Source organism: Sporobolomyces salmoneus (genome assembly GCF_050403485.1).
Source record: "Sporobolomyces salmoneus JCM6883 DNA, S_salmoneus_JCM6883_v1_ctg30, whole genome shotgun sequence".
In the NCBI taxonomy this organism is placed as follows: domain Eukaryota; kingdom Fungi; phylum Basidiomycota; class Microbotryomycetes; order Sporidiobolales; family Sporidiobolaceae; genus Sporobolomyces; species Sporobolomyces salmoneus.
In genome coordinates, this window is record NW_027481133.1 from 194348 (window position 1) to 217014 (window position 22667).

At 52.8% G+C, this 22667-nt stretch overlaps 9 protein-coding genes across 9 annotated transcripts; 3 read left to right on the forward strand and 6 right to left on the reverse strand.

Annotated features, from left to right (window-relative positions):
* Window positions 1-33: 33 nt before the first annotated feature.
* On the forward strand, window positions 34-1211 carry JCM6883_001230 (wax synthase family protein; the record flags this gene model as incomplete). The annotated part of the gene is made up of 2 exons (XM_076632815.1): window positions 34-779; window positions 848-1211. The coding sequence occupies 2 exons, from the start codon at window positions 34-36 to the stop codon at window positions 1209-1211; spliced, it is 1110 nt and encodes a 369-aa protein (XP_076487261.1).
* A 350-nt stretch (window positions 1212-1561) lies between these two features.
* Window positions 1562-2999, forward strand: RRP4 (exosome non-catalytic core subunit RRP4; the record flags this gene model as incomplete). Its single annotated transcript, XM_076632816.1, has 7 exons — window positions 1562-1758; window positions 1833-1934; window positions 2004-2049; window positions 2127-2216; window positions 2295-2429; window positions 2502-2714; window positions 2781-2999. The coding sequence occupies 7 exons, from the start codon at window positions 1562-1564 to the stop codon at window positions 2997-2999; spliced, it is 1002 nt and encodes a 333-aa protein (XP_076487262.1).
* Window positions 3000-3691: 692 nt separating this feature from the next.
* Window positions 3692-8669, reverse strand: JCM6883_001232 (uncharacterized protein; the record flags this gene model as incomplete). The annotated part of the gene is made up of 6 exons (XM_076632817.1): window positions 3692-4766; window positions 4824-5490; window positions 5561-7686; window positions 7748-8081; window positions 8152-8218; window positions 8292-8669. 6 exons carry the CDS (start codon window positions 8667-8669, stop codon window positions 3692-3694), a joined length of 4647 nt encoding a protein of 1548 aa, XP_076487263.1.
* Window positions 8670-9762: 1093 nt separating this feature from the next.
* RPL30 (60S ribosomal protein eL30 RPL30) lies at window positions 9763-10322 on the reverse strand (the record flags this gene model as incomplete). Its single annotated transcript, XM_076632818.1, has 3 exons — window positions 9763-9836; window positions 9907-9972; window positions 10046-10322. 3 exons carry the CDS (start codon window positions 10320-10322, stop codon window positions 9763-9765), a joined length of 417 nt encoding a protein of 138 aa, XP_076487264.1.
* Window positions 10323-10676: 354 nt separating this feature from the next.
* Window positions 10677-11402, forward strand: TAF10 (Taf10p; the record flags this gene model as incomplete). The annotated part of the gene is made up of 4 exons (XM_076632819.1): window positions 10677-10895; window positions 10959-11023; window positions 11094-11229; window positions 11310-11402. The coding sequence occupies 4 exons, from the start codon at window positions 10677-10679 to the stop codon at window positions 11400-11402; spliced, it is 513 nt and encodes a 170-aa protein (XP_076487265.1).
* A 208-nt stretch (window positions 11403-11610) lies between these two features.
* On the reverse strand, window positions 11611-13921 carry JCM6883_001235 (DNA-directed RNA polymerase III subunit RPC4; the record flags this gene model as incomplete). Its single annotated transcript, XM_076632820.1, has 6 exons — window positions 11611-12402; window positions 12470-12717; window positions 12808-13128; window positions 13197-13302; window positions 13371-13383; window positions 13464-13921. 6 exons carry the CDS (start codon window positions 13919-13921, stop codon window positions 11611-11613), a joined length of 1938 nt encoding a protein of 645 aa, XP_076487266.1.
* A 454-nt stretch (window positions 13922-14375) lies between these two features.
* JCM6883_001236 (uncharacterized protein) lies at window positions 14376-16477 on the reverse strand (the record flags this gene model as incomplete). The annotated part of the gene is made up of 2 exons (XM_076632821.1): window positions 14376-15214; window positions 15280-16477. The coding sequence occupies 2 exons, from the start codon at window positions 16475-16477 to the stop codon at window positions 14376-14378; spliced, it is 2037 nt and encodes a 678-aa protein (XP_076487267.1).
* A 1163-nt stretch (window positions 16478-17640) lies between these two features.
* On the reverse strand, window positions 17641-20706 carry JCM6883_001237 (uncharacterized protein; the record flags this gene model as incomplete). The annotated part of the gene is made up of 5 exons (XM_076632822.1): window positions 17641-18714; window positions 18783-19354; window positions 19411-20377; window positions 20434-20442; window positions 20524-20706. 5 exons carry the CDS (start codon window positions 20704-20706, stop codon window positions 17641-17643), a joined length of 2805 nt encoding a protein of 934 aa, XP_076487268.1.
* A 603-nt stretch (window positions 20707-21309) lies between these two features.
* Window positions 21310-22350, reverse strand: JCM6883_001238 (uncharacterized protein; the record flags this gene model as incomplete). The annotated part of the gene is made up of 4 exons (XM_076632823.1): window positions 21310-21454; window positions 21524-21651; window positions 21716-22048; window positions 22201-22350. The coding sequence occupies 4 exons, from the start codon at window positions 22348-22350 to the stop codon at window positions 21310-21312; spliced, it is 756 nt and encodes a 251-aa protein (XP_076487269.1).
* Window positions 22351-22667: the final 317 nt, after the last annotated feature.

Consider the following 22667-nt stretch of genomic DNA (forward strand, 5'->3'; position numbering starts at 1 on the left):
GGTTTCTCCTCTTCACTCAACTCAACTCGACATATGCTTTCACTGGAGCGGCTGATACCTCCGAGGGACCAACTCGAACCTCTTGGGCTCATTTCAGCTGTCTCGCCCCCGCTACTACTCCTCACTCTCCTCCTCTCACACCCGTCTCGATTTCTTAAGTCGACCATCCTCCCTCTCTTCATCTTCTCTGCCATCTTTACTTCCCTTCGATACACTACCGGTTCAGCTGCAGACGACTATGCGCGAGCCTCATTGTCATTCACCTTTGTGCTCCGAGCAATCGACGCTTTCCTCCTGTCGAAACCTTCGTTCGAACTCGCTTTCAAACGATCAAAGGAGGAGGAGGTGCCGACGCCATGGAGCATGAAACGACTGGGATGGGCCCTGAAATGGATTACGACAATGAGAGGAGCAGGTTGGGAATGGCAAGTCATCCCGAAAGACTCGGGAGGACAAAACTCGCTGTCTCGACAACAGTACCTTCGGCGCAGATTGGCGAAACTGTGTCTTACATACCTCGCATTGGACGTCACTTCGACTTATATGCAATCACGGCCTTACTTCCGCCGTGCCGTACCGCTTTCGAGTCTTCCTCCGACTGAATCGATCTTCAACATGCTAGCAGCCTGCGCCGCCGCCGCCCTGGCTCTGAACACAGCGTATCAGCTAGTCTGTATCGTCTGTGTGGCTTCACATATTTGGCATCCCGACGAGTGTGTCGATTTGTTCGGTAGCTTACGAGATGCTAAATCTCTCGCAGGATTTTGGGGTAAAACCTGGTCAGTCATCCCAGCAATCAGTCTAGCCTGTTTACTCGAGCTGAGTATCGGTTGAGGGTCGTCTCTAGGCATCAATCTTTTCGTCGTCCGTTCACCTCGATCCCAACCTTTGTCGTCGCAAAACTATGCCCTTCCTCTCCTCGCTCTTCACTCCGCCCAATCTTGAACATCTTCGGGGCCTTCTCACTCTCGGCCCTGGTACATGCCTTCTCCTCGTTCGCAATGGCCCGTACTGGTTCGGGCTCCCTCAGATTTTTCCTCGTTCAACCTTTCGGGATCGTCTTCGAAACGGTCGTTAGTCACTTGTGCCGCAATCTACAGGGTATAGGCTGGAGACGGACGAAGATCATGGTTGGATATGTTTGGACCGCGAGTTGGCTACTCTGGTTTTGGCCTTGGTTCTTTGACGAGGCAGTACAAGTGAGCAACTAATTTTCGTCTTCTCGTCTCATGGAAGTCGCTGATTCGCTCGCTTTGCTGTCGCTCCCTCGATGAACTAGGCAGGGCTTTGGGAGGTGGATCCTGCGCCGCTGAGTGTGATCCGAGGGCTGTGGAAAGGCCAATGGCTTCAGGTTTAGAAACAATCTGTCACGATGAGCTCTGTAACTTCACTATGCTCTTGCTCTCTGTACCGCGAATCCTGTGCACCTATGCAAGTTAGCTACATGTTACACGTCAATTTGGCCAAAGAAGCGAATTGCGAAGTTTACGAAGTCACAGCCTTTTCGGTTCAGCTTGTTCAATCCTCTACTTTTCCCTCGACTGTCTCGCCACGCAGCCACATGTTCCGCATCATCACACCTCAAATCAAGGATGCCTATTCGGATCCTGGACCTTCAAAACAAGGGGATGAAGACATGAAGATCGATCTCCTCCTCGCCGACAACGACCCAACACAAGCTAGTTCATTCGCCCAAGCCAACTCTACTCGAGTGACTGGACCGGGTGAGGTCATCGCGGATGCTACTCGATGGATGAGGTCAGTGCTAGATCCGATTGACTTTTCGACCTTGATCTCTTGAGCGCTTATCCCCTCCTTTGTGGCTGCTATAGGGGTCACGGCACATATGTACAGGATGACGAAGTATTGGCAAGTGTAGCAGGCACGTTAGAGCGGGTTAACAAGCTAGTCAGCGTCAAACCTCTTCGCACAAAGTCAGTCTTCTCCCTTGCCCCTCTCTGGCGTTACAGAGAGAGTCTGAACTGAATCGTCTACTTCGTCAGATACCGAGGAGAGGTGGGAGATCTCGTAGTCGGCCGGATCGTAGAGGTGAGGCTCTTTGCCGTTTCCTCCCCTTTCCTCCTCTGCTTGTCTCCGTGCTGACCTGGTCTTGTCTCTGCTCACAGTGTGGTCCGAAAAGGTGGAAGGTCGAAACCAATGCATCCCAGAACGCAGTACTCATGTTGTCGTCGATCAATTTGCCGGGAGGAGTTCAAGTTAGTCTCTTTCCCTTCCTTCTCCGAGTGCAGCGACAGTGAATAGTACGCTGATTTTTCGTTCTTCAAATCATGTAGAGACGGAAAGTCGAGTCGGATGAGCTACAGATGAGATCATTCTTCCAAGAAGGGGATCTTCTCGTCGCAGAAGTTCAAGCGTTCTTTGCAGATGGCGCGATGAGTTTACATACACGGTCTCTCAAATACGGAAAGGTACGTTGACGTTCCTCACAACGCAACCTCCGTTCGCGCTCAATCTAACGCTCTTTGACTTTCATAATTCAGTTGAAAAATGGGCAACTAGTGACAGTTCCTCCAGCTCTCGTTGTCCGATCCAAGTCTCACTTCCATTCCCTACCGTACGGAGTCGACCTCATCGTCGGTTTGAACGGATACATTTGGGTGAGCAAAGCGATCAAGAAAGAATTGAGGCGGGATGGAGAAGAAGCTGGATTCGGGGAAGAGAGCGGAGAGGGAGTCTACTCTGGAGAGAACGAGGTACATTTCACCTCTTTCCCTATATGTGTCGACATCGGATTGACTCTCGTTTGAAACCTGAACTAGGACATCTCTGCTGAGATCCGACAATCGATTACGAGAACATCAATGCTTCTTACGTTGTTCGCGAAGCACTGTATCCCGATATCGGCAGAGCTCGTCGTAGAAGCTCACGATACAGCATTACGGATCGCAGGAGATGGGCAACAAGGCTTGAGGAAACTATCGAGACCGGAAGTTGGTGTAGAAGTCCTCAGAGCGCTCGCTTTGGGCAGAGAAGCCTAGTAACTGCTCTCACATGTTATCGAGCATCCTATCGCTACTCCGAGACATTGAGAGCGGCTTTGCCCAATCGCGATGCGAGTCTAGTCGAGTCAAGCGGGCGACACTCGGCTCGAGATTGAACGAACTTTCATCTCGGACGCTCGTGAACCATACGGCAACTGTAACAAGCGTAGTCACAGCCTCGACTGGTTGATGAAACTGCAGCTCGCTGTCACAAAGCTTCGAGCGGCTCGAGGTCGCAATGTGTGAACGGCCTTGACGATGCAGAACCTGCAGGTGTGAGACGGTGTATTCGCTCTGCGCTCGAGAAGACGTGGCCAGTCGTATTAAGGTTGACAGAGCGGGCTGTGCCGAAGCGAACAGGATGAACGAACGCACCAGCATCTGAGCTCGACCTCTGCTAAACGTTCACACGATGCCGTTCGAGGACAGCTACCTACAGAGCCGCGAGCATCTCAGGGCGGCCCGGAGAAATACTCTGCGAGCGAGGAATCCGAGAAACGCTGGCGAGGAAAGAAAACGAACGACTCGACTGAGTCTCTCGCTGAAGTGGTTCTGAGACGGTCGAGTTCGCCAAAGCGTATAATCTCGCGGGTAGTACGTACTGTTTGTGCAATAAGGCAATCTTCTATTTCCGACAACAACCAGTTTATGAGACGAACTACCACGAGAAGGAGAATGATCTAATAAAGCTACACTGGGAAAGATGGAGTGAACGGCACAGACTCGGCTCCTCCGATCGTACTCTTTCCTTTACCTTTCGGTCCACCGTTGACTCCGGCGACCGGCGCTCTCGACTCGACTCCCGCGACGTTCGGTTTTCCCCCTTTCGAAGTCTTCTTGCCCTTTTCCGCCGTCGTTGCTCCCGAGGTCCCACGAATACTAGGCGATCCATTATTGTTCACGGCTTGTTTCTTGCCTCCTTTCTGCTGCCCCGCAGGTCCTCCTCCTGTCGAGGGTTTCGACGATTTCCCGCCTTTTTTCGTTTTACCTCCTCCTCCTCCAGAACCACCTGTAACGGCAGCTCGAATCGCGGCTTCCTCCGCTTGAACGCGCTTCGCTTCCTCTGCGAACCACTTCTCGAATTCTCGCGCTTCACGATCCTCCTCCTCCTTTCTTCTCGCCGCTGCTTGTTCTTGTGCCATCACGTCGGCGAAACTTCGTGGAGCCTTGTGATCTTTGACAGCTTCGACTTGAGCTTTCTGTTCCGACATGATGGAAGCGAGAGAGAAAGTTGGAGCTGGCGCGAAAGGATCGAAAGAGGAAGAAGGAGAAGGAATCGGTGGCGGAGGAGAGGTCGTGATTCGATCGAAGTTTTGCCAGGGTGTGTCGGATCCACCAAAGCTGGACTTTGGAAGCCGTTGTGAGGAAGAGGACGAGCGAGAAACGAGTCGAGAAGGGGTGTAGACGGGTCCAGAAGCGTTTGCCGGATCCGAAGGACGCGCGACGGGCGAGGACGTCGAAGGAGACGGGGACGGTCGAGCAGGTCGACTCACTGAAGGTACAGGAGGCGTCGAAGCAGAGTTGTGAGGGATCGACGGGCGACGAGGAGTCGAGGCCGCCTGCGACTGTTGAATTTCGGCGAGGGAAGGAGCACGAGTTGCGGCTACAGGTCTCCAATTACTGGTGGAAGCCGAAGGAAGATTGCTCTGGAAGGGAGACGAGGTGACCGATGGAGGTGAGAGAGGAGTCTTTGCCGCCGTCGCGGAGCGTTTCGGTGTTGCTGAACTTTCGCTCGCCATAATGCTGCGGAGGTCCAGGGGAGATCTGCGGAAGCTACGAGTCAGACAAGCAATAGCATTATGAGGAGCAGAGAAAACGTACCGAGTTGCTTCAGGAGTGACTTGCGCCCAAGGTTGCAATCTCGAGGGCGGAGGGGAACCGAGAGGCATGAACGAGGGTTGAGACGGAGAAGCGGACAAGGGTACGTAAGACTGTCGCCTCTTCGCTGTAGAGACAGAGGTCGAGGACGAAGCAGGTTTCGGCGATGTTGTTTGATCGAGGAGGAAATCTTCGTCGAGCGCGAACGGCTCGTCATCTTCTCGGACGGCGGGGAGGGACGGGCTTGCGTTCGGCGACCCTGTCGGTCGCATTCTCGGCGATTTCGAAAGAGTCGGGGCAAGTTGCGGAGAAGGACCAGGAGAGAGGAGTGAAGGTGAAGGTCTCGAGTTCGACGACGGGATGTTTGGTCTGAATTTGCGATGTCCACCTGTGGGTCGTCCGACGTCAAGATCGCTAACATACTCGGCGTGCTTAGCAAGAAGTTCTTGTAGAAGGAGGCCGGAACGCGAGATCGGAGACTTTGCGCCTTGACGCTCCTGAACGAAGGCTGTGAGGGCGACGAGAAGATCGGTCGGGAGGTCTTCGAGGAGATACGACTCGAGGACGGTCTCCATCGATGTCGTCAGGAAGTACATGCATGCTCGGACGAGGTCGTTGGCTTCGTAGAAGGCGGCGTCGCAGAGAATCGAACAGACGTTGTTGAGTGTTACTACGCATTTCGAGAGGACGATCAGTTGCCCATCCCGTTCAATCGCGAGTGCAGAGAGGCGAAGACTTACCGAAACTGCGCAGAACAGCCGAACAGACTTGCTTGAGCTTGTCGAGCAGAAGCTCGTTCGCAGCAGCGAGGACTCGAACAGTGAAATCGATAAATTCCTCAGTCGTCGGTCGACGAACAGACTGGAATAAACTCATCCCAGCATCTCGATAGATGTGTTCGAGAACTACATCCATCACTTCTCCATCGAGGTGTTTGAGTTTGAGCTCGAAAGTTCCGGTTCGAGAGATCTTCGCATCCTCCTTCCTCCTCTCGCTCCAAACCGGATCGTCGAAGAAGGTCGAGAAGAAGGGACAGCGTGCACGAAGGATGGCTGAATGGACGGTGACCTCCCTGTCGGCTAGAACGAGGATAATGTCGGGGCGCAGAGCGGGAGAGGGAGTAACCGACTTGACTGGCGGATATTCCTGAAGGAGAGATGCGAGGTGAGATGCGAGAGTCGGAGAAGGAGGGTTCTTGACTTGTCGTTCGAGTGATTCGGCGAGAGCACGCAGATCGAAGTCGAGAGCGAGTCGTCGCAGTTCCGTCTTGATGACACCATAGTCGAGCTTGTGCTCCGACGAGAGATGACTGCGAAGAGGGAGTCCTATCCGAGAGTCCCAGATTGCCGGAAATTCGTCCGAATAGAGGTAATGGACGAAGAGGAGAGCCGTGTAGTCGGAGCAATCGAGGTCGAGGGTACGGCTTGACGAGAGGTGGTCCGCGAGGACTCGAGAGCGAGAAGCAACGACGGCCTTATGCACTGGGATCGATTTGAGTCCGACTTTGACAACAGCGTCTGTCCCGTTCGAGAGAACTTCCCAAGTCAAATCCCACTTCGTCGAGACTTCGAGTAATTTCTTTGCTACCTCGATATCTCGCTCAATGGCCAAATCCGAGTCTTCTTCCCCGTCTGAACCCTCCCCATCCTCGTCTCCGCCTGTTAATTTCTTTTCCGGTTTCCTTCCGATTGCAACGGGCCCGATTCGTTTCCAATGAGGCAGGATCGAGAGGAAGTCCTTCGCGAGTGTCGCTCCCTCGATCTCGATGAATCGAAGCGGAACATCGGCGCGTAGGGCTGCGAAACCTCCGGTCGAGTTCGCGGCCACCTTGATGACTCGTTGAAGGTACGGTACTCGAGAGAACTTGTATCCACCTCCTCCTCCTCCTGACGAAGAACCGGAAGGTGTCATCGCTCCTGAGGCTTTCGTCGAGCTAGATTCGTACTTCTTCGATCGAAGGAAAACGTGTCCCGAAACGGTGCAGAGGATGATTGAACCGTCGAGACCCACTCCAACGTCCGTAACCGCCGTGAACTTCCTCCTCAGGTTCCAGATTCGCTGAGGTCGCGGGGTGAGTCGAGCGAGGGCCGAGCCAGGAGACGAGGTGCCGTCTGGAGAAGAGAAGAAAGGGACAGAACTGCCTCCTCCTCCGTTAAAGGTATTGGCGGCGGAAGATGTCGAAGATCCAGAGTCGAGAGTAAAAGTGAAGACGTCTCCGAGAGAACTGAGGGCGGCGAAAGTGTTTCCACAAGAAGCGACTTTCCGAATGTTGGGTTTCGCACCGACTCGAGGGGGACGATAGGTTTGCATCTTCGACGGGAACGGCGTGAGAGGAAAGGCGATCTTGAGGTAAGCCTCGTGATAGAGAACGACTACGTCTCTACTCTCGAGTAGACACGCGGTCGCATTCTCTGTCGCTGTCAATTGAATGACTGGTTGACTAACGAGGGTGACCTTGCGAGGGAGGACTTGAACGGGAGTGCCTGCGGCGGGATAACCGAGCTGACCTCGATTAGTTCCCCAGGTGTAGAGAGAATCGGCGGTGAACACGGCGGTGTGGGTACGAGAAGCGGCTGCTCCAAGTACAACCTCCTTCTTCAAGGCGCCAACGACTCGTCGAGGGTTCGATTGAATCGGTTCATCCGAGGAAGAAGTGTTCTTAAACGAGGAAGAGGACGGTGTTGTCGGAGGGGCAGAATCGAGAGGGTAACCAAGTTGCTGGAATCGATTGAGACCGAAAGTGTAGACATCTCCGGCTGTTGTGACGAGAACGGTGTGATCGGGAGAGAGAACGATTGACGATACTTGATGAGCGAAATCTTTGATTGGAGCGAAAGTGAACTGAGTTTGTGTAGTCGGACCGAGTCTGAAGACGGGCAAGTCGATTCAGCGAAGGGCAAAAGTGAAGACTATCGTTCAGAGCTCACCGTCCTCCAGTACCGTAACCACAGAGTTTGACGTTTCCTCTCTTCTCGTCCGTCACGATTCCCGTATGCAGCCTCGCCATGCTAACATCTTTCACCCTACACGGCTCGAAGCTCGCTAAACCATCTTCGTCCCTCTTGAGGTCCTCCCGTTTCAATTGTACTCGTTCCGGAAACTGCCGTTCACTATCGCTTGGGAATCCGAGCACGTAGTTCCTGTTTGAACCCCAACTGAACAACTCGAGACGACCTGGGTTCGGGTGAGACGCGGCGGAGAAGTGATCGGACGGATTTGTGCCATCGACGGTCGAGTTGAAGACGTCGAAAGGTGAGAGACCTGCAAACCGAAAAGAGGATAGTCAGCTTTCGCATTCGAAAGCGTCTTGCTGATCACTCGCTCGACTTACCTTCGCTATCTTTCGCCCTGCTGTCGATGTCGTCCCGAGCCAGTAGCATCTTGGCCGCAGCGATATTCTGCAAAAAGGGGTGCAAGGGAAAAGTCAGTCGCGGTAGAGCTAAAGGAGCGAGAAAGACGGTGTCTACGTACGCCTGAATACAACGCTCGATGTAAAGCAGTCCATCCCGACTCGAGATCTGGGAGGTTGACTTGCAAACCCGGAACTTTCAAGAGAATTTCGACCCAATCCAACGCCCAACTCTCCTTTTCCATCACTGCGAGATGCAGCACCGTCCTTCCAAGATAATCCCTCCTATTGACCTCTGAGTAAACCGCCTGCTTCTCTAGACTACCTCCCACTGCGAATCCGGCCGCTCCAGGACTTTTCGACAATCCATTTCCTCCTCCCGCTCCATTCGCGCTCGAGTTGTTCCCACTGGAACTCGCGGCTCCACCTCGATTGACAAAGGCGCGAGCCTTTGCGATCGCTCTTGAGTAGTAAAGAGCGTGAAGGTCGGTGTTGCTCATAAACTGGAGAGGTTTACGCTGGAAAAGAGTGCCGACGGGATCGGGTACTCTTATCTAGCGTTCTTCGTTGAATGCTCGAACTTGCAGAGAAGGTCGAGGACAACGAAGGAGAGAGTAGGGAGGAGTCGAGGGAGATCGAGAGTCGAGTGAGAACGTGGGTGGGCGGTTGTCGTCTGATAGAAATCCTTTCAAGTGGCAGAGATCTGAGTAGGAGTATTGAGTGTTCTATGTGGTTTCGGGGGCTCCAAGGGTAGCTTGAGTCGAGGTTGATCGAAAAGGAGATCGAGGAAGTGACGGAAGGGTAACCAAGTTTGCAGCTGGGTGACGGGGGCTCTTAGACAAGATTGATGCTGCTGAATCTATGGGAGCTCTTCGGGTGCGAATCGAGTTAAGCGAAGGAAGGCGATCAGTGGCGATGAACCGAAAGGTGAAAATCCTCGGAACGTTTCGTTCTCTCACGTTCGATTGTTCAAACGGCACAGTGATCCTTCGTGTGCAGCGTTTGACTCCGGCAGGGATGCCGCTCTCGCGAACCACAGGTCCCCAGAAGTTGCGCGTGAATCGAAATCGAGATTTCGCAATCCGAGTTCAACTCTTTCGCGAATATCGCTTGTTCTCGCTTGCGGCTCTCGGATTCACACGCAGAAAAGACGACAGTGTAATGGAATGATTACATACATACTGCAAAAGGCACTGTGCTCGACAGTGAACGGAAGCTGAGAAATATCGAGAAATTCGAATGTTCTGAGCTGGTGAGGTCGGCGACATGCGACGAGGCGATATACCGGTGAAAGACTTGCTGAACCAACCTCGAAAAAGCGACGGCGATGTCGTGCAGCGCAATCCTCGAAGGAAAAGAACGAGAAAACTGTGAAAAAAGCATACAGGAGCGAAAAGGGAACAGACCCAGCACGAAACCAAACACAATCTCTCCAGGCTTGAAGCCCTTCTCAGAGGTTGGGGGAACAAAGTCCCAAGGGGTGTGTAACCATTTCAATTAAGCCGTCCACCTCTCCCCTTGAATTCCCTTGACCCAGGTTTTTTGCATGTTTTATAACCCCTTTCTTCTTCCCGACTCGATCTCGCACTCCGCTTAGTTGGTGACGGAGAGGAGGTCAGAGTCACCAGCATCTTGGATACTGAGGACACCGACACGGAAAAGTTTACCTGAAGGGAAGGAGAAAAGAATGTCAGTTTTCATTTTCGCTCGTTTGGAGATAAGTTGCAGATGACTTACCGGCAGCAGTTCCGAGAGCGACGTTCGATCCTTGGTAAAGGTGAACGGGGGTCTTGGAAAGCATGGCTGGAGCGGCGGGCAAGAAGAACTCGATCAGTTTCTAGATTGCGAGAAAATCTCCAAATGGGAGATAACTCACCGTAGTACTCGAGCTCGGAACGACGGAGAGGGGGAGTGTTTCCGGAGATGAGGACGAGCTTGGACTTTCCAGCGCGCATGGCCTTGAGGGTCGACTTGTATCCCAAAGCGTATTTACCCGACTTGATGACGAGCGCGAGCTTCGAGTTGATGTTGTCAGCCGACTTTTTGACCTTCTTTTGGGTAGCGGGGGCCACTACAAGCAATGAAGATAGGGAAGCTTGAGTCAGTATGGCTGCAAAGCAGGATGGTGTAGTTCCCGTAAATTCATCCTGCATTCCTCGTCGATTCCGCCTCTGCTCTCCTCCTGATACCTCCGACTTCGTCACGTATGCCCTCTTGGCAACTCGGACGACTTCTATACTGGTTACAACGGATGAGGCGGGCGAGAGGGCGTTTTTCCGATGAAGTGAAAAAACCGAAGTCGGGGCGGACGAGGGCGCCGGGTGGAATGGAGGCAGACTGGAGGGATAGTGGTAGGTATATGGACGACTTGGGCTTACTTTCTACTGAGTCGAAGTTGAGGGGTTGACGCGAAGGTGAAGAAAAGAGAGAGAGGAGGAATCGCCGGCGAGGGAATCTCTCCCGATCTACCTCGCCTCATCCCATCTCTATTCAGCTCTCTAGACGCGATGAACCCTCAAGATTTACACCTACCCCAACAACCAGTCGCCTCGACGAGTCAGTTGCAACGATCGACTTCGACTGCAACTTCATCTCAACCAACCGCGTTCCCCGGCTCATCCTCAGCTGCTATGGATCCACCCAAGTCGAAGAAGGAAACAGAACAAGATCAGCGAGACATCGAACTCGCTCAACTGTTGGAACAGATGGACGAGTACAAACCCGTCGTCAGTTTCTCTCTCCCACTCTTCGGCTCCCTCGGATCTCATCTGACCCTCTTGTCGATGCAGATTCCTGATGAAGTGACAGACTATTACTTGCAGCGATCCGGTTTCGATACGAACGATGTCAGAGTGTTCGTTTCTCCTTTCCCTCTTCCTCTCGCGATTCTGCTTGATCGCTCACTCTGTCCTTCCTGCGAACAGTAAACGACTACTAGCACTCGCAGCACAAAAGTTCATCGCCTCAATCTCGCAAGATGCGTTCCAGCACGCTCGAGCGAGAACTGGAGGCAACAGCACGAAGAACTCTGCCACAGCCTCGAATACAACTACAGCCAAGGTGAGTGTCGAAGGGCCTCTTCTTCGCTCTGAAATGTTGCAAGGTAGTTCTTGACGAGACTGACGGATTTGCAACGACAGGGTCGACAACGAACGGTATTGACAATGGACGATCTATCGGCCGCGCTGAAGGAGTACGGTGTCGACGCAGGCCGAGCCGCTTACTACCTCTGAATTCTGTCTTCTACCTCTTCCTCGATCTCGTGTCTCTCCTCCGATTTTAGTTTGTACAGTTGTGCTCACTCTAGTTGTACTTCTCGCGCATGGTTTTCGATTCTCTCTGCAACTCTCCTTTCGAATCTCGAGATCGAGTGTGAGAACGAGCTGAAGTGCGATATTGCAAAGGGAGTACAAACGAATCGAGTTGCGAGCTAGTCACGACCTACTTCTCCTTCTTCACTCCCGCTTTGGGCTTGATCCCCTTCGCCTGCCTTTCTGCTTTCTTCTCTGCATCTTCCTGCATCGCGACCTTTTTCAGCAGATCCGTGATCTCCGGTACGACGATAAACTTCTTCGAGGTTTGACCGATACAAACGAGTGATTCGGGAGGTGGATCCTTCTTGTTCCATCGAGGTTGGTCATCGTCAGACTCGCTACCGCTTTCGTTCGAGTCGGATCCTGAACTGTCGGAGGAATCGTCGTCGTCGTCGGAAGAACCCGCTTTCGCCTTCTTCGATTTCTTCTTTTTGAAAGCCTTCCCCTTGCTCTTCCCCTTCCCGTCCGTCTCGTCCTCCTTCTTCTTAACCCTCATAGGATGATCCAACACTGCGATCTCTTGTAAGAACGAAGGTTGCGCAGCCGGCAGAACTTCGTACTTGAGATCGCCGTGCAGTTTCAACGTAACTTTCCCACTCTTGTGTACCCTCAATTTCCCAATCTTTCCCGCTTCCTCGCTCCACCTAGCCGCCTTCTGCACTCGAGTTCCACTGCGACCCCAATCGGGAGGAACGGGTTTTCGTACTGCCGCCGTCGCGGTCTGGGATCCTCCTCCAGCAGCGTCGTCGGTTTCGGCTTTGATTGCCTTCTCCTTAGTCTTCTTCTTCCTCTTGTCCGAGTCGGAGTTTCCGTCAGCTTCCTCATCCTTGAGTTCGTCGGGAGGCGCAGCTTGCTTCGGAACGAAAGCCGGGAACTTTCGAGGGAACTGGAACATGTACAGGTCGAGTCGGTTCGTGTCCTTTTGCGAGCGGGAAAGATGTGAGCATCCAGAAGGACGCAGAAGGTAAGGAGAGGGCTTGGCATACCTTGAGATCAAACGCCTCACTCAGATTGATCTCCTTCTTCTCTTCTTCCTCAAGGTCCTTCAGATCCTTCGCTTCCTTCTCGTCCGCATCGAATCCTGCGAACGTGCTCTCTTTCGAATCGAACGTCGCGACTGATCTCGCTTCACTGGGTCCGGGCGTCGCATTCGGAGTTCCCTCGATAGACATCGAGTCGTCCCTCGGTTCCGCTTTGACCTGAGCTTGATCTCCGTTCGACGAAGCTTTGAGAGCTGTATTGCCGCGAGGTAGTACAATCGACAACGTGTCAGCGTTTCTCGGACTCGACAACGCACCGAGAAAGAACCGAATCGCCCACTCACCTTCTTTCTTGAGCCGTTCCGTTTTCCTCTCCTGCAAACGCCTAATCTTTGTCCTCAACACTTTCGGATCCCTCGGTAGTACCAAAGGAGGTACGCCTCGACCTTCCCCGTCGTCGCTCGCTCCGTCGCTCAACCCGATATCGTTCAGATCCGTCGCTCGAATTTTCATTCTCCTTTCTGCTCCTCCATCCGAATCGTCTCCGCCTTCGAGGTCCGAAGCATCTTCGTCTTGGTTTAATTGAGCGTTGAGAGTTCCTTCCCGAGAAGCGGCCATGACTGCGGCTCCAGACGCTGTCGCAGGTCGAGCTCCCCAAGTTCGCGCTGAAGGCAAAACGGAAAGAGGTCAGCTCCAGCTTAGGATAAAGTTTAGAAAGAGAGACAAAGCGTACGAGCACCTCCAGGTCCTTGAGCCATCGGTCCACTCGCAGTCATTTCAAGTTCTTGTCGAGTTCGAGCTGGTCGAGGACCTCGTTTCTTCCATGCCGCATCGTCTTCCTATTGTATGATTCGGATGGATCAGCACGACAGACTCTCCGACAGCGAATCAAGCAAGAAAAGCTCACCATTTTGACATCGCTACAGAAAGTTTTCGATTCAAAAGTTCCGCGACTTGTTAGCTGTGAATTCTAGATAGCTGAAGGGAGGCTTCGACTCACTCTTCATCGTCACTGTACTGCTGTTCTTTCTCCTTCTTTCGCGCGGCAGCAGCAGCTACGTTTGGTCGAAATTTCGGTTTTCCTCCCGGTGCTGATCCCGATCCACTTGCTCCCTTGAACTGACTCTGACTCCCTAGTAATCCACCTACTTGTCTCTCTCTGCCGATACTGGGCGCCCTCGAGCTCGCGACTCCGACAGAAGGAACTCTTCGAATACTCGACGAGCGTTGAACCGGTCGAGGCTGTTCAGGTGCGTCTTGCATAGCGACATCTTGGTCTTGATCTACTGGAGCTGGAGTTGCCGAGGCGGTCGTGGTTCGAGAACGACTCGTAGGTTCGACAGTTCCGTTCGAAGGTGCCGGAGAAGGGGAGTTGCTAGTCGTCGTGAGAGCTACGCCTCCGATCACACGCCTTCCTCGTCCTCTACCTCTCCCGCGAGGTGCGGTCGAATCCGACATGTCGAGTTGTTGGTATGCAAACGAGAAAAAAGTCCCTCAACTTTCGCCGAACTCAGCTCTACATTATTTTGCGCTCTCTCGCAGTCAGACGTGAATAGTCAAGTCGTTGACTCCAAGATTCAACTCTTCGGGGCAAGACACTGGAAAAAGCGTAAAGCGATTTTGCATTCTCGGAAAAAACAGTATTGATCGATTCGACAATGAAGGGATGGAAGTATGAATCTACAACTAGAGTGAGAGTAGAAAGGCCGAACGAAGAGTGCAGGTCCTGCAGTATACAAGGAGAGTATGAGACTAGCGAGAGAGGAGAAAAAGATATGAGTAATGGAAACAAGTTTTCGTTTCAACGTATGAGCTCTGGTCGATTTCGATCGAGTGCGTAGAGAGAAAGAATGTAATGCGATGACGAATGGGAAAACAGGAGTATGCGAGATGCGAGACAGATGAAGGTATCCTAGAGATGCGGCTGTTTGTCGTCGAGATTTGACGAGTGATGATCTTCCCCTTCAACGTCCTCCTTGATCGCTCCGAACGTTCCATCTTCGGCGGCTCCACCATGACTTGACAATTTGCCGTTGTTGAGTCCGAGTCCGAAACCGAGCGGGTTAGAACCAGTCGATCCATTGAGGAGGGCGGAAGGATTGTATCCGAGAACTGGTTGAGGCATGAGGATTTTGGACTCTGGCGACGGGAAGGAGTTTTGAAGGGTCGGAGCGGGAAGAGAGAACCTTCGATCGTGACCTCCGCCTCCTCCGTTGAAGCGAGGTGAAGATTGAGGATAGTTGAAAGTAGGAGAGTGGAAAGTATGAGGAGAACCGAGTCCGATCCCTGTTCCTCCTCCTCCTGTGCCGTTCAATGGAGCAGAGTTGAGAGGTTGACCGAATACGGGGGGAAAGAAGTGAGAAGGTGCCGTAACTGGGCGAGTCGAGTAAGGATCGGTGAAAGCGTTGTGAAGCGGAGAAGGGAAATGAGTTTGATAAGGATTGTTATCGGGAGCGCCGTAAGGGTGTGATGAGAGTGCAGTCGGAATTGGACCGGAGTGAGACGTAGGAGCTCCTCCAAATGACGGCGGGACGACGAATGGAGCCGGCATGATGAAACTGTATTCGCCCGCGCTCGTAGACGGTCTAGGTCGATCGGAATTGCTTGAACCCGGTACGGCACCACCACCGAGCGGATCTGTCGTTGTTGGGAGATTCGCTGGATTCGGAGGTTCGGAAGCTCGAGCTTTCGCCGCTGCAGCCGCTTCGGCCTTTTTCCTCTCTCGCCATGCTTTCCTCATCTCCTTGAATTCTACAAACGTCGTAAAGATTGTCAGCTAAGAGCATTGGCACTGTCAAATCGGGAAGAAAACTCACGAGCAGGGGTCGATTTCGGACCATGTTTTTGCATCGTCTTGTGCGAGTTGAGGTGATTGAGAGTTCCGTAAGATTTCGTACATCCCGGATAATCGCAGTTGTACAATCGCTCAATCTCGTCAAACCTCCGCCGCGGTCGTTTCGTCGTTTGACCAGCTTGTTGTACAAAGTTGTAAGTTTTGCCCGAACCGGTCGAAGATCTTCGTCGAGTCGAGTTCGAGTTCAGCCCTAACGGTCCGACAGAGGAGTCTCCGGTATTCGGTCGATGTAACGAATCCGGTATCGCGCCCGACTGCCCTGGAGAAGTGGAAGGGTCGAGAATCGCTCCCGCTGGGTAATACTGAGTTCCCGAATTCGTTCGAATCGCTCCAGCTCCGATCAATTGAGTAGGACCGATCGTCGCGGCCGAAGTGCTTGCGGGGGGAGGGGCGTAGAAGAATGGAGTAGAACTGCTAGGACTTCCTCCATCGACACTCGCGAACGACGAAGCCTCTCCGGCTGTTCCAGGGCGGAATTGTGAACCGGAGGCGGTATGAGGGTCGTAGTGATACTGGAAATTCGGACTGTGGTGCAGCGAATCGTAGATCGTCGAAGCTTGTTGCTGAGGGGCGTAGAATGCGGAAGGAGCAGCCGAGTAACCCGCCGAATTGTGGAAATATCCTGGACCTGACGGAGCTGTCATCGGACGAGTGTTTCGGGTGTTGACTGTAGGAAGGGGATTGAAGAATGCATGATGGGCTGAAGGAGGAACGACGGGGAACGTCGAGGGATGAGACGGGAAAGTGGCGGAAGAGGGATTCTGCGAAGTTGGCGAGAGTGGTCGTTGAAACGGGTTGTGAAAGGCGGGCGATGGATTTACTCCCCCATAATTCACGATTCCTCCTCCTCCTCCGTGACTACTCGTGCTCCTCCTCGCTGAATCGTCTAGCCCACCTGAGGCATCCGATTCTCCCGCGAGTTGCTCAAACCCAACTAACTTTGGTCTATCCTGTCCTCCGTCTCCCTCGTGGTCATTCGGGTGTTCTTGAAGAGAGGCTAGACCGTACGGTCCCGCTGAAGATGAGGGTCGAGAGTGAGAGAAGAGAGGGCTGTGAGTTTGAGGATGAGGGGTAGAAGAAGTCGAAGATTGATTCGAAACTGTCGGAGGGTAGCGAGCGGGTGACAACCCAGGAGGATGGTACGCAAAGGTGTCGGTCATGTGCAGTAAGGGAGAGTCGGAAGACGAGGTAAAGTGGAGGAAATGATTGTTTGAAGCGGAGAAATCGAATAGATGAATAGACTCGGCGACGCTGGTCATTGAAGGTGGAACGAGACAGTGTCAGATCTTGAAAGCTGCACTCAGAAGGTCGAGTCGGATGTTGAGTCGGCAAAGGAGGAAGAGGGGAGGGAAAGGAACGATCCGGAACTGGTGTGCGAGGGAACTCAGAGAGAGAGAGAGAAGTCACTCACGTGCTAGGCTAGAGTCAATCGATGGCGCAACTTTGTGTATCTGGCCGAAGTCTCGCGCTACTGTAAGTTACCGAGAATAGAGTCCGAAAGGTGTCGAGATTGAAGAACGTTTTGCGCGGAAGGCTGGTGGGGGAGACAAGGCGAGAGCGATGGGAACACGGGTAGAGGTTGTTTCCCCCGTTCCTGATGTCGTGAGAAAAAGATTGATCCTTAGACTCGTTTGGATGTGTCGTACACTCGAGAGCGGGGGGGGTGAAAGGAAGTCACTAGCGCGGAATCTCTTCTTTCGAGCGAAATAATTTTCCCTCTTTTGGGTTGTCACAGCTGGCCTCATCCTCCCTTCGCACCGGTTACGCTGCATTGCACTGTACCGTAGCTGGGTTGGTCACGGATAAACCATTCGACTTTCTTTCTGTCCGAAGTTTAATCGTCAGGTTACATTAAATTCATTAAGCAGCTATTATTAATGAAAAAAAGGTCGAAAGGGTGATTCCAAACCAGCACACAAAAGGGGGTATAGAAGGCAAAGAACACAGAATAGAAGGTCGAAGAGGGGGTATACAGGCAGTGGGAAAAAAACTGATGGGAAACGAAAGCCAAAAAGGAAGGAGGAGAGAACGTCGAGAAGGAAGGTGAGAAAACGATGACGGCGACTTTTGAGGTTAACTCGTACTCGACAGTCAAGTCGGTACTGTAGAGGAGACAGACGAGTTGTAGGCGAGGAAGCGAATGCAGTTTCGGAGAACTCGTTTCGGTGATGGAGCTCCGAGACACACTTGCGAGGTTTTTTCTAAAGGGTTTCGAGATGATGAATGACGGAGAGGGGGATATGGGTCGGGCGAAGGGCGAACGGAAGGAGAAGGTGATGTCGAGTGAGGAGGAATGAATGGTTCAGAGGTCGGAGTCGAGTCCTTACAGCTCGACGTGAAGAGCAGTTTTGATTCCTCCCGTTGCTTCGTGAGCGACGCTCTTCACCTTAACCGTCGCGCTCGCAAGAGACCCGGTTACTTCGTCGACGATACTTTTGACTGATGCCGCTGCTGTCGATTTCGAGTACGATGGATGAGGCGAGGCGAATGAATTGAGCGAGTTTCTCGCGACTTCGACTAGCGACGAAGCGGTCTCCACGATTCCTTCGGCCGTCGTTCTCGTTGCGTCATGAAGAGCTGAAGAAGCCGAACGAGCGAGCGAGTCGAGAGATGCTTTGATCCTTTCTCCTCCTCCTCCTCCTCCTCTGACCGTAGGTAAGGCTTTCGAGACCGTCTTCGAAAAGTCGGTATGAGGTTGAGCGAGGGAAGAAGCCACATCGCCGACACTCGAAAGGGCGCTAGATACGAAACCGACGAGACTCGTGGCCGATTGTTGAAGATCGGTCGGTGAAGGTTCGATTCCGACAGCTCGAAGTCCATCTTGGGATGCGCGAGCGATTGCCTCGGCGGCGCGATACTGGACCTCGTTGACGACGTATCCAGCGGATTGTCGGAGATTTGAAGCCGAGTGAGGAGTCTTGACGGTAGGGAGAGCGTTAACGAGGGAACTGGCGGAAGATTGAGCGGCAGATGCGAGAGAAGCCATCGATTGTCGGATATTCGTGGGCGTCGTTTCATGTTCAACTCCGATAGCTGAAGCTGCTTGGTCCTTGACGTGATCGACGACGTTCGCGACCTTGTCTCCGACGACCTCGTAGGCTTTTTGTGCCTCGTTCGCGACTCCAGTCCATTCGCCCTTGATCTCCCGCTGTCCTTTAATCTTGATCTTGTCGAGGATTGAGGTAAACGCCGAGACGAGAGCGTCAGATTGTTTGGCGTATTTGTCGAGGAGAGTGTTCGGATCGAGAGTGGAAAGGGTCGAGTCACGAATGTCGCCGGTTTGAAGATTCGAGAAGCTCGTGTGAAGGTTCTCCTCCGCCTTACGTAGACCGTGATACCTCTGCCAATCCTTGTGCGTAACATCGTCTAACCAAGTCCAACCGAATCCGAGTTCCTCCTGTTCGACCAGAAAAAGTCTCGAGTCAGCTTAACTCTTGGCGATGAGAGGAAGGGATAGAGGCGCACCTGCGCTTTCGCGACCAGAGTAGTAATTGACTTCTTTGCCTCTTCGACAGCGGCCTCCTCCTTCGAAACCAAATCGAGCCTGTACTGCTCGATCTCGGCATCGACTTTTTGTTTCATCTTCTCGACCCGACGTAGAGCCTTCGAACTCAGTGTCTCCGAGTCATCCACCTTCTTCTCGATGCTCGCACTGTCGTCTCCCGAGACCTTGTTGAAGTATTTGCCTAATTTCCCTACCATCTTGTCCCCTTCCTCGTCGAGGGTCTCGAGAACGCTATCGAATCGACAAGGGATGTCGTCGAGAGCTTTTTGACGAATGTCGGCAAGTCGTTCGATGAGCAAGCGTTGTTCGGTTTGACCAAGAGAAGCGATTTCTCGTTCGTAAGTTGACTGGAGAAGTTCGAGGGCCGTGCGTTTCTCGGCAGTAATCGCTGCTTGTTCTTCGGGCGAGGGAGGCGGAGGAGGAACGGAGGCAGAGTAGGACGGCGGGGTAACTTCGGTTTCTTCGGCTTCGATCACGACGGGAGAGGCGGTTTCTCCAACGTAGGTGTCGTCCCGTAGCTCCTTCACGAAGTCTAGATGGCGAAATCATGTTAGTTGTGATCCAGAGAGCAAGAAGAGCAAAGCGTACCTTCGAAATCTTCTTCGCCATGCTGATGAGCGATTTCATCCGAAACTTTTTCGACTCGTTTCAACGCCGCAACCCTAGCCTCTTTCGCCTTGAACTCGAATATCCTTTCCCTAATCTTGTCCAGTTGAGGGGCGATGAACTTGCTCCAGAAACGAAGAAGCGAAGGGGAGATTTTCGAGGCGTAGAAGCCTTGAAGATGGGATGAGACGGTCGCGAGTTGAGGATGAACGTGAGAGAAGTAGACTCTGTGAGTAGTCGAGTACGTGGAACGAGTGAAGGGAACGAGGTGGGAGCGGTAGTGGTGCTTGACGAGTGGAACTCCTCGAGTGTAGAGAGGTGAGACGGTTTCGACAATCGTTTTAAGGTATCTTCGAGTAGCGAGATCGAACTGATTGGTCGAGGGCTCGATTTGAGAGGTGTACCATTTGCGGAGTGACTTTGAATACCAATCGACCGAGGGGGCGAGAGTCTTCTTGTATTCTCTCTCGACCTTGAGTGCGAAGGGTCTCGTCCTTGATCGAACGGTCTTGACAGCCGATACGAGTTTCGGGTAGATTCGTTCGGAATAGAATCGGGAGACTTGCTTGATCCGAGGAGAGACGGTCTTTTCGACGGGAGTGTAGTACGGTTTTGCCTGATCGAACCAAGGTTGAGCGATCCTCCTCCCTTGGCGAACGTAAGGATCAATCCTTCTCTGTGCTCGGCGATAATAAGGTCGAATAGAGGGTTCATAGGAGCGAAGAGTCGAGGAGAAAGTGTCGATTTTGCGACAGACAGCTCGTTCTCGGGAAGTATCGTTCGGGCACACGACGAAGTAGGCGATGGCGAGGTATAAGAGACCAACTCGCATGACGAAACCGGTAAGCGTTACTCCTTTGCGACGTCGGGGAGGTTGGCGGAGGGAACGACGAGCTGTTCGACGATCAGATTCTGCTTGTTCGTCGATGGCTGAATGCATTCGTTTGACCTGTACAATCTAATTCAGTATTCGTTCTGGATTGAACGAGTCTTCTCGGAGCTCACCTCGTCGTCCTGGAGATGAGAGTTGAGAGATGGGAGATGAGATCAGTTTCTGCAACGGTCGCTTTCAGTAGAGCACGAGAATGTGCTTACATAGAACTTGATAGGTGCTCCAGGTTGATACGCATCCTTCTTCTTCTGATCTATCGGTGCTAGAGCTAGCTTTTCGTCGTCCGCCTCGAGTGGGAGATCAAACCTCGCTCTACTTTGATCTAGTTCGGCTCCCTTGGTAGCTTTCCCAGGGGAATTTCCGCCCGTTGATTTGCGAGGCGGCATGCTTGGTCGGATGGCCGGCGATAAGGTGAGGTCGTAGCAGAGCGAGAGAATGGGAATGATTTTCGCGATGAGAGCGATTCGAGCGTCATGACTTCCTCGCGGTGAGCACTCTCTAACATATGATGATCGTATTCCAGCTCTCTGGCGAGCGTCTAGCGATGACTCTACCGAGCTTGTTATTTTCGAGAAAGTTTCGTTCGTTCGACGCGGACAACTTTCGCAAGATTTGATTTGTCCGGCTTTCTCTCTTTGGAGACCACTCGTGCTCACCTTCATCGTCATCGTCGAGAAGAAGCGATGTGTGCGGTCGACCTCCGAGGTGGATCCAAGATCGTCATTGGCAAAGACGAGGTGTGCATTTTTTCCGTTACAGATTTCCCTGCGATCCTCGACGGTCTGCTCTCTGACGGACTCTCTGACCTCCAGTGACGCACTCGCCGATGTACCATATCGCGTCATGGTCGAACACACGAACAGCACGAGATAGAGTGGCCTCTGTAAGTTGATACAAGTTTTTATTTCTTCGAGTCGTGACAAGCCAAGCGTGGCGAGCGAATCCCTACAAGAACTGCAATGGCAAAAATGCGTTTAATATTATATTGTCTAGGCTTTGACCGCTTGAGGTGATCGAGCTTCGGACGAGGGAGGGGAAGAGACGCTAGTAGATCCCGTTGCGAGTTTTTGACCGCTTTTCGTGCCGCTACTTTGCTGCGCTTTCATAGCTTTGATGTGGTCGTTGACAAAGTATCTAACCGGCGAGCAAAGCGTCAGGCCTTAGGACGTAGGAGGAAAGGACGTCGAAAAAGGGGAAACGTACCCGTTCAGTGTCTCGGAAGGGATATCTTTTGCGCCTCGAATAGTACCAAGACACCTAGAGGTGTTGCAGAGGCAAGCGAAGGGTTGATCCATGTCCCATTCGGTCGAGAAGTATGCGAAAGTGAGAATCTGGGCAAAATCAGTTGGATCAGCTCCCGCAGTCTGTCGCGACTGAGACCCTTGAGAGACTCACCTCTCCTTCAGCGATATCCTTGATAGCCCTCACCCTCCATCTACCCTCCCATCGACCTGTTTCATCGTCCTCTCCCTTTTCTGCCTCTCGACCATTTACGTCAAACATGACATTCGGGTCACAGGAGTGGTTCACGTAGAGCAAGTCGGAATTGAGTTCGATGTGTCGGCGAGGTTCGGGAGATTGCGAGTAGTAGGTGGGAGGGAGCGAAGGGGAGGAAGGAGCGAAAGATTGAGGGAGGGCGGGATCAGGTAGAACTTGTACGGAGGAGTATGCCTTTTCTCCTGACAAGGTGTTGCAGATCGTGCAGAGTGTTTCACCTGCTTTGAAGGCCTAACAACAGAGGGAGTCAGTCATCGATTTAGGTAAAGTGGGGGAAGCGGAAGGGAGTCGAGGCATCCTCGCCGCCGCTACTCCAACGAGACTGCGAGCGTTCGGGCGGGACGGGGTACTCGGAAGGAACATGGAGGGGAGGGAGTACTCACTCGGTCAGTCTTCAAGCAAGAGTTGAACTCTTCCCCTTCTTTGCCAAACTCTACGTGGACGAGACCGGGGTGAGTAGCTTTGTAGTTGTTGCGATCGGGGAGGTAGGGAGGAATCTTGGCAGCTTTCGTCGAGGAGAGCGAGACAGTCATGTTTATAGATCTAGATTCAGGACGTGGGGTGTGTTGAGCGGGAGTCGTTGCCGTGGAACGAACTGGCGGGAGGAGTCGAGGAGAGGTGTCGGAAGGGTTCTGGAGTTGAGAACTTGAAGCCGAGATGAGAGGTGGAGGAAAGGAAGAACGAGTTTGCGAATTCACCCGGTAATCTCGCGAGGGGAACTAACCGAGTTCAATCCCTCGGACTTTTTTGCGTATACCGGTCAGTCAGTACTGTAGCTCACTGCTCATGGTTCAGAGGGCGCGTCGACGTTGCGTCGCGGGCCTCGAAGCATTTCTGAGTTTGCGCTCAG